The 9,554-nt window shown below is 70.7% G+C and overlaps 2 protein-coding genes across 2 annotated transcripts in view; both read left to right on the top strand.

Annotated features, from left to right (window-relative positions):
• LOC128904794 (uncharacterized) overlaps positions 1 to 9,554 on the top strand; it is a 137,243-nt gene that overhangs the window by 71,898 nt on the left and 55,791 nt on the right. The gene's annotated exons all lie outside the window — the stretch shown is intronic.
• On the top strand, positions 1,396 to 2,663 carry LOC128904799 (uncharacterized). Its single transcript, XM_054189529.1, has one exon. It carries the CDS (start codon positions 1,498 to 1,500, stop codon positions 2,251 to 2,253), a length of 756 nt encoding a protein of 251 aa, XP_054045504.1. The 5' UTR covers positions 1,396 to 1,497; the 3' UTR covers positions 2,254 to 2,663.

Below are 9,554 nucleotides of genomic sequence, written 5' to 3'. Positions count from 1 at the left end.
GTGGCCTGTGGCATATCGGGGTGACCTGCAGCACCCTGGCATGAGCCTGCGGCACGTGGCGTGTCCGCGCTCCCCGGGCCATCGCAAGCGTCGCATCTGGGGACGGCTGAGGGACAAACCCCGCTGCCGGGGGGTGGCAGGGAGACGCTCCGTGGCACTGACGGCACCTGGCGACCTCCCAAGACCCGGGGCCGGAGCCGCCGGCGCTGGGGGCTACCGATGGGCCCCCCCGGGGAGCCGCTGCAGCCTGGCACGTCCGCAGCGGGGACGGCACAGGACTCACGGGGCATCCCACGGGCACCTCCATTACTGCCAGGGGGTCGGGACAGCGGGAGGGTAAACAGGGACGAAGCCACGTCGCCGGGACGAACAGGACAGACCCCGTGGGTCAGGGAAGCCCCAAAGCTCCCGGTGCCCCGCGGTGCCCGGGCTGCAGGGCACGGCCCCCATCTCGCCGGCAGCGCCCTCCGAACGCCCCGGTGGGAGACGCCTTTGGGGTGGGGGGAAGCACCCCGGGGGCAGCGCCGTCTCTCGTCCCTCGTCCCGGGCAGCACCGTGAGCTACGTACAACCTCCCCCCTGCCACCCCCCTCCCTCCCGGGGCACCGCTTTGGGACTCTCCTGGGCCCGGGGCAGACGTGACAGAGCGCGGGGACGTCGCCCGCGCCAGGGGCAGGAGCCCAGAGCGTCCCCCCGGCACGGGGGTGGCACAGGAGGGGACTGTCCCCTCCCCGGGGCGCAGTCCTTGCCCCAGGAGAGGGGCTCAGAGCCACGGGGACCGGGGGCCGCCGCGCTGGGACGGGCACCCACGGAGCCACCTCGTCCCAGCCCAGCCCCGGAGCCCGGAGGTGCCCGCGGCCGCCTCGGCCGGCTGGGAGCTGGAAGGGCCACTGGCCCCCTCCCTGCTGGGAGCCAGGGGAGGAGAGACGAGCTCTGCTCTGCCCCACGGATCCCCTCCCGCAGCCTCGCCGGGGCTTTTCCGGCGTTCCTCGCCGGGTGAGCCCACGGAGTCCGGCTCCAAACCCAGCCTGGAGAGCAGGGACTCCCTGGGGACGGATGGGGCTGGTCCAGGAACGGTGGCATCCAAGGGACGCAGCCCGGGAGAGCATCCTTGGCGAGGGGGTGGCCCAGGGCAAGGGTTAGGGGGCACGGCGTGGCCCCCACCCCGAGCATCCTTGGCCCCCCTGCCTCCCCGCTGCCCTCCCCTTCGCTGCGGTCGCTCACCGTCAACCCTAGCGCTATAGGACACGGACACCCCCAGCCCCTTCGGCCCCCCCAGCCCCGGGCAGCCCCCGCCGCCGGGCAGGGCGAGGTGCCGCAGGATCCGTCCCCCCTGCTCCGGGCAAGGCCCCGGCGCACGCCGACCTCCCGCCCACGGCATGGTGCCTGCCGGGAGCGCGCCCGGGGCGGCCTCGGCCACCAGGGCCATCCGCAGGGGGCTCCCCGGCCCCAGCACCGCTCCCAGTGGCACGCCGGCCCGCCGAGCTGGCACCGCTTCATGGCCAGGGCCAGCGCGGCCAGCGCCTCGGTGGCCGCAATGGGGCTACCAGCCTCCAACTCACCATCCTCCTCCTCCTCTTCCTCCCGCTCTCCACTCACAGCCCCTGCGTCCCGCGGTGAGCAATCCTTGCCCACGGCCGGCTCTGCCGCGTCCATGCTGACCAAGTTCCGGGAATTCCTGCTTGTCGATGAAAGGTGGCCGCGGCACGTCCGCCAGCGGCGGCAGCTCAGCCTCCCGCCGCTCCGGCAGCACCGGGTGGAAGCCGGCTTTCCCGAAGCAGCTCCGCACCGTGGCCCCCCTGCGCAGGAGGTAGGCGGCGTCCGGCAGCGTCACCCGGCCGGCGATCTCAGCCACCCGCCCTGCCTGGGCCGGCGCCGGGTCCCGCACCGCCCTGGCCAGCACCAGCGCCCGGTCGTGGCCCCTCAGGTTGGGGATGACGCCGTGGCCATGGGCTGGGTGATGCCGGAGGTGTTGGAGGGGGGGGAAGAAAACCAGCCTGACGGCCCCCAGCTTGGGCGGCAGCTCAGGGGGGTGGGGGGCTGCGGCCCACCAAGAGCAGGACCCTGCGGCGGTGAAGGGACAGAGGGCACCCTCAGTGAGTTCGCCGATGACACGAAGCTGGGGGGGTGGCTGACACACCGGGAGGCCGCGCCGCCATCAGAGAGACCTGGCCAGGCTGGAGAGCTGGGCGGAGAGGAACCTTGTGGAATTCAACCAGGGCAAGTGTCGGGTGCTGCCCCTGGGGAGGAATAACCGACCCCCCGCACCAGGACAGGCTGGGGGGGACCTGCTGGAGAGCAGCTCGGTGGGAAGAGACCTGGGAGTCCTGGGGGACAACGGGATGACCACGAGCCAGCAATGGGCCCTGGTGGCCAAGAAGGCCAATGGCATCCTGGGGGGCATCAAGAAGAGCGTGGCCAGCAGGTGGAGGGAGGTCATCCTCCCCCTCTGCTCTGCCCTGGGGAGGCTGCGTCTGGAGTGCTGTGTCCAGTTCTGGGCTCCCCGGTTCCAGAGGGACAGGGAACTGCTGGAGAGGGGACAGCAAAGGGCTACCGAGATGCTGAGGGGCTGGAACACCTCTCATGGAGAAAGGCTGAGGGATTTGGGGCTCTTCAGGCTGGAAAAAAGACGGCTGAGGGGGATCTTATCAACGCTGATAAATACTGAAAGGGGGGGTGTCAGGAGGATGGGGCCAGGCTCTTCTCAGTGGTGCCCTGGGACAGGACAAGGGGTAACAGGCACAAACTTGACCATGGGAAGTTCCACCTCAACACAAGGAGGAACTTCTTTCCCCTGAGGGTGGCAGAGCCCTGGCACAGGCTGCCCAGAGAGGTGGGGGAGTCTCCGTCTCTGGAGACATCCCAACCCCGCCTGGACGCGTTCCTGTGCCACCTGCTGTGGGTGACCCTGCTGTGGCCGGGGGTGGGACGGGATGGGCTCCAGGGGTCCCTCCAACCCTACGATCCTGTGATTCTGTGCCGGCGAAGCTCCTGGTCCCACCGCAGGACCCACTCCTGGAGGACACACGCTGTCACCAAGGCGTTGGCCGAGCCGGCGTAGGTGACCGGCAGCACACGCGGGTCCTTGGGCAGCCACCACGGCCACCGGCTCCTGCCCACCCCCAGCGAGCGCCGCTTCTCTGTGCCGGTGAGGTTGGTGCAGCAGAGGACGGAGACGCGGACCCTCTTGCCACCCAGCTCCGGGAGGTCCCGGGGGTCTGCGCCCGCCCGGGGTAGCCGCGGTACAGCAGCCCCGTCTCCGCCGTGCTGACGATGCCCTGGGGCCAGTAGCCGGCCAGGAGGGCGGGCAGCACCTCGCTCACCCAGCTCTGGGTGCTGCCAATGTCCGTCTCCACCTTCTCGCCCTCCTGCCGCTTGAAGACGACGTTGTGGCGGCTCTCCCAGCGACGCCACCAGCCCTCGGTGGCCTCCGAGTCCCGGCCCGAGCTCCGGGCCAGCTCCCGCGCTTTGGCTTCAGGGTGGGCCCCGAGAGGCGCTCGCCGCGGGCCAGCGCCGGCCACGACCAGGCGAAGAGAGCGTCCTCCGCCTCCCGCCTTTGCCCTCCCGCCGGCGCTTGCGCAGGGGGTTGGCGTCGGCGCGCCAGTGGGCCAGGAGCTGCTCCCGGCGCCGGCTGATCTGCCCGCGTGGCTCTTGGAGACGCCGAAGAGCTTGGCCACGCTGGAGGGGGAGGCGGGGGGGCGACTCCAGCGCCTGCAGCAGCTTCGCCCGCCCAACCAGGCTGAGCTCCTTCCTCTTGGGAACGGCGTCGGGGCAGCCGGAGAGACGGTGCCGGAGGGACTCCGCTGCCAGAGACGTCCTTGGCCGGGCTCTGGGGCAGGCACAGAGCCCCACTGCCCTCGCCCCCTCTCCCCACAGCCCCTCCTCGCCCCCCAGCTCCTGCAAAGACGCCTGCAAGGACCATTCTGCCCTCAGCTCCCCGGGAGGGGGGTGAATAACGCTGTCCCCACTCCCAAATGGGGAAACTGAGGCACGCGGGCAGCTGGGGAGAGGCAGACGCGGGTCTCTGAGCCGCTGCCGGGAGCCCCCGGCCCCTCCGGCACAGTGAGGAGAGCCGTGGCGCCAGACGCCTGCCCCACCAGCCCCCCAGGCCACCAGGGCTGGGGGTGGCAGCCCCCCCCAGGCAGCCGGCTCTGCCAGCACCGGGGCCCGGCACGGCACCCTGGCAGTGCTCCTGCGGGCAGGGCTTCGCATCCCGCACCGGCATGTGCGCGGGAAGGCGGGGAAGGGGCCGAGGAGGCGAGCCGGGGGCTCACCGCGGGACGGAGAGGTGGGGGGTCAGGTCGGGAGGTGCTCGGAGCCGCGGCACCGCGGATGTGCCCCCGCTCCCCACGCCTGCGCCGGCTTCGCACGGTTTGCCGCCGTCCTGCCCTGGCCGTGGACCTGCCTCGGTGCTACGGCCCCGCCGGGGATCCCGGGGTGCGCCTGTCCCACGCCACCACCTGTCCCACGCCACCGCCTGTCCCACACCACTGTGCCTGTCCCACACCGCCGCCTGTCCCACAACGCGCCTGTCCCACACCACTGCCTGTCCCACGCCACTGTGCCTGTCCCACACCGCGCCTGTCCCACACCACTGCCTGTCCCACACCACCGCCTGTCCCATGCCACCGCCTGTCCCACACTGCGCCTGTCCCACGCCATCCTGAGCCGGGGGAGACCACTCCAGGAGAGGGGACGGCGGTGAATGCCGGGGCAGGGCAGGGTGGGCAGCGGGGGCCGGCGTGCCGCTCACCTCTGCCGGGGGCCAGTGGGCTCCCTCCAGCCGGGGGGGTCCCCCGGGTGCGGCTCTTCCCCTCGCTCCAGCTTCAGGACGATCTCCGGCCCGGGGCCGGCCGAGCCTGCTCCGGGGAGAGAAGGGCAGCGCCGATGACCCCGGGGGGAGTGGGGGGATCCCCCTCCATCCCACGGCCCCCGACGCAGCAGCCGGACACCCCCGCGGCCCCCACGGGCGGCCGCAACGCTTGCCCCGGCCTCTCCCCCCTCGCTGTCCTGCTCGGGCGCTTTGGGGAGACGCCGGGTGCCTCGTGCTTGGCATGGGGGGAGCTGCCCGGGGCAGGGCAGAGCCATGGGGCAGCCCCCGCAGCACCCGGCCCCCTCCTCGCCCCCCCCCGAGACACCCCTCTGCCACGTCCCAGCCACATCTCGGTCCCCCGGCCACCGCCACCACCCCTGCTCCGTGCCCGCCGGCCTCCGGCTCCTTCCCACAGTCCCGGCTCCTGGAGGGGCTGTTGAACAGCGGCCCCCCAAAATGGGACCAGAAGCAGAGGTGGGGGTCAGGGGGCAGCTGGATGTGGGGCACAAAACATCCCCCCGGCCCCGGGATAGGGTGGGGTGGGATGGGGAAGGGGTTGGGGATGGGGGTGGGATGGGGTTTGGGATGAGTTGGGGATGGGATGGAATGGGATGGGATGGGGATGGGGCTTGGGATGGGGATGGGATGGGACGGGGAAGGGGAAGGGGTTGGGGATGGGGGGTCTCTTGCCCAGGGAGGTGATGAGCTGGTAGTTCTCCATCATCGCCCCCCCCACAGAGCCCCCTCTGCCACCCCGCCAGCCCCACACCTCCTCCGCCGGGCAGCAGACGGCCACGTCCTCCAAGGTCACCGGCTCCCGCGAAACAGCCTGCGAGGGGGGCGAGGGGGGGGATTCTGCCCCTCTGCTCCGCTCTGTGAGACCCCCCTGCAGTGCTGCCTCCAGCGCTGGGGCCTCAGCACAGGAGAGACACGGAGCTGTTGGAGCGGGGCCAGAGGAGGCCCCGGAGATGCTGGGAGGGCTGGAGCCCCTCTGCTGTGGGGACAGGCTGAGAGAGCTGGGGGGGTTCAGCCTGGAGAAGAGAAGGCTCCGGGGAGACCTTGGAGCCCCTGCCAGTCCCTCAAGGGGCTCCAGGAAAGCTGGGGAGGGACTCTGGAGCAGGGAGGGGAGCCATGGGACGAGGGGGAAGGGTTTTCCACTGACAGAGGGGAGACTGAGATGAGATGTGAGGCAGAAATTGTTGGCTGTGAGGGGGGTGAGCCCCTGGCCCAGGTTGCCCAGAGAAGCTGTGGCTGCCCCATCCCTGGAGGGGTTCAAGGCCAGGTTGGACGGGGCTTGGAGCAACCTGGGCTGGTGGGAGGTGTCCCTGCCCGGGGCAGGGGGTGGCGCTGGGGGGGCTTTGAGGTCCCTTCCCACCCAAACCAGTCTGTGATTCTGTGGTCTCTGTGAAACAGCCCCAGGATCCACGTGCCTCCCCGAGGAGGGACGCTGCCGTTCGGGCTGGCACCGAAAGGGAGAATAACTCACCTGCCCACGGGTCAAACATCGGGAAGCGCCGGGTGGGAGCAGAGGGAGCCGTAACAGGAGGGAAATGAATGACCCCGGGGGCCCCGGGCTGCACAGGAGGCAAAAATCCTGCGAGGCTCGCAGAAAGGAGCAGAAACTGCCGCGGGGTCCCGGGCAGCAGGAGAGCGGGGTTTGGGGCAGAATGTGTGAGAAACGGGTGTCCTGAGGGGCTTTTATGCCGAGTTCTGCCCCTCCGGAGCGGGAGCGGGTGGGGGAGAGGAGCAAAGGGGCGCGGGAGGGGGGAGGCGGGTGCTGTGGGAGACCCCGGGCACCCACGGAGCGGGTTCCCACGCCTCCGCCACGCGTCCCGCACGGTGACGGACACGCCGGCCGCAGGGACGAGCCCGGGGAGTCCCCGGCCACCCCGCAGCAGGGGCAGGAGCCACCCCGGCTCCCCCTGCGGCACCCATGGGTCTCCGGCCGGCGACGAGGGCGAACCGTGGCAGGAACTCGCGTGGGCAGGACGAACCCGAGGGTTCCCTCTCGCCGCAGGCAGGGAAGGGACGAGCTCCTGCGAGGTCCCGCTGCTGCGCAGGGGGAAGCGTGGAGAAACGTAAATAAATCCGGGAGGAAAACTGATGAGAAATCCCAGCAAACCCCTGGGTTGCAGCGGGGCAGGTTTGCCCAGGATGGAGGGGGCCCCGCTCCCCCACGTCGGGCAGCGCGCGATGGGTGGCCGGCACGCAGCCGAGATGACGGCGTTGCCGGGACCGCGAACGAAGCGGCGACTGACACCGCGCTGCCGGCACACGCACCCTCCTGGTGACGGCTCACCCCACGCCACCACCCGTCCCGGTGTTCCCGGCGCTAAATTAAACTAATCCCTGAAATCACAGATCTAAGGCTGGTGGAGAGACAATCGAACCTGCGGGAACGACCGCGGCACGGGGAGAGCGGGAGCCCTTCCCTGGGACAGCCCTGGGGCCACCACGGGTGCCGGACGCCGTAGCGTGCCGGGCAGCCGTCCCCGGTGCCCGGGGGGGAGCACGGGCCAGGCTGAGCCCCTGCCCCCCCGTTACAAACCCATCCCTCCTTCTCCCGGCGCCGCGGGCGGCTCTCGGCTGCTGCCGCTCCTGCCTCTCCCGGCTGGGCCAAGGGCTCGCGGTGCCGGGACCACCACCCCACGGCGGGGCTTGCACCGTCTGCGTTCAAGGCAAGGCCTTTGGGGTCTCCCCGCCCTCGACGGGTCGCACGGAGAGGCACCCCTTCCCCTGCCGGGCTCTGAGACCTTCACCCCCCGACGGATCCTCACGCCCCACGGCACAGCCCCCAGAAGGCCAGCGCCAGCATCGCCCCTTTGGGGAGCGGGGGGCTGTGCCCCGGCGCGGGGGAGCCCGGGGCTGCTGCGGAGCTCAGAGCAGCGCCGGCAGCGGGGGCTGGCGGGGTTTTTCCCCGGAGAGCTGCAGGCGGAGGCGGCCGGGGCCCGGCGGGCAGAGCTTGGCCATGCACGGGCGCTGCCGAGCTGCAGGCAGAGCCGCTCCGGGCACCGGGAGCGCAGCAAAATCCCCAGGTTGGAGAGAAGCCAGAGAGGAGCCCAGCAGATGGGGAAGCCGTCAGCGCCCCCGGCGCGGAGATCGCTCCCCTCGGCACCGCGCGGGAGGTGCCAAGTGAAGGATTTTCCTGGCACAGGGAGCCAAGAGATGCTCCCTGCGGCCCCCAGCCCTGCAGGCACAGGCACCACTGCCCCACTGCGTCCCGCATCCATGGGCTGGGAACCACTGCCCCACTGCATCCATGGGCTGGGAACCACTGCCCCACTGCGTCCCACATCCATGGGCTGGGAACCACTGCCCCACTGCATCCCACATCCATACACTGGGAACCACTGCCCCACTGCATCCATGCCCTGGGAACCACTGCCCCACTGCATCCCACATCCATGGGCTGGGAACCACTGCCCCACTGCGTCCATGCCCTGGGAAGCACTGCCCCACTGCATCCCACATCCATGCCCTGGGAACCACTGCCCCACTGCATCCATGGGCTGGGAACCACTGCCCCACTGCGTCCCGCATCCATGGGCTGGGAACCACTGCCCCACTGCATCCCGCATCCATGGGCTGGGAACCACTGCCCCACTGCATCCATGGGCTGGGAACCACTGCCCCACTGCATCCCGCATCCATGGGCTGGGAACCCTGGATGGGGGGGTCCGGGCGGGAACATCGCTCATCCTGTCGCCATGCAGCGCGCGCGGCCCCAGGGGGGTCCAGACCCCCCGTCCACCGGTGACACCAGCCGTGCTCGCGTGGGACGGCAGCAGCGCCGCCACGTGCACAACGGCTCCGGTCCCCTCCTCCCCGGGGGGGGTCCGTGGTCCATATGCTGCCCTACTTCACACCAGCCCCCCCCGCCCCGCGCTCCGCTCCCGGGGGAGCCGGAGCTTCCCGAGGGCTGGCAGATGTGCCGTGGCCTGGAAACGCTCTTCCTCGGGCCGTGACCCGCAGCACCCGCGCCGCGCCGCGGGGGCAGGATCGGGCATTGCCATTTTCCTGGGTTTCCATCACCAGGCCGGGCGGTTTCGGCGCACTTGGGGTACGAGGAATTTCAGAGCCGGCAGCACGGAGGATCGCGCGGAGCGCCCGGGGACATATCGCAAGCGTTCGCGCTCGTGTGAGATCATCGAGAAGGAGCAAAACACACCCCCCCGGGTTCTGCAGGCGGCCTCATGTCTCCCCATCTGCTTGTGCCCCCCCCCGTGCTCCGGAGCTGTTAGGCAGGGCGAGAAGGCTCCGGGAGGAACTGGGGCAGTCGGATCAGGAGAAGCCGGTGCTGGGGCACCGCGGGAGCATTTCCAGGCCAGCGCTGGGGCGGGGAGGCGGTGGTGGTGGTGGGGGGCGGGGGGGACACACACGCTGGTGATTATTCCACAGCCGCTTCCCCTCTCGCCGGTTTTCTGTGCCACCCCCGAGCGCGACACACGCCGCGGCCCCGGGTGGCTTTTTTGGGATGCCCTAGTTGCGCCGCCGTCCCGCAACGTGCCGGGCGTACACGTGGTTCGGCCGCCGGTAAGCAGGCCAGGAGCCGGGCACACGCCGAGCACGGGACCGCAAAAGGAAGGGGGGGGGGTGGGGGGGGGGCTCGCTCGGACCCGAGCGTTCTATTGTGCTTTGCGACTCAAAAAATCATGAAAAGTCCCAAACTCACTTTCTTCTTTCTTCGCCATTCGGAACGAGTTGACGAGGCCGGGAGACTTTTTCCCAATTATGTTTCTGGG

Source organism: Rissa tridactyla, chromosome 2, assembly GCF_028500815.1.
Source record: "Rissa tridactyla isolate bRisTri1 chromosome 2, bRisTri1.patW.cur.20221130, whole genome shotgun sequence".
In the NCBI taxonomy this organism is placed as follows: domain Eukaryota; kingdom Metazoa; phylum Chordata; class Aves; order Charadriiformes; family Laridae; genus Rissa; species Rissa tridactyla.
Note: the sequence above shows the minus strand (reverse complement) of the source record. Positions and strands in the feature narration are given on the sequence as shown.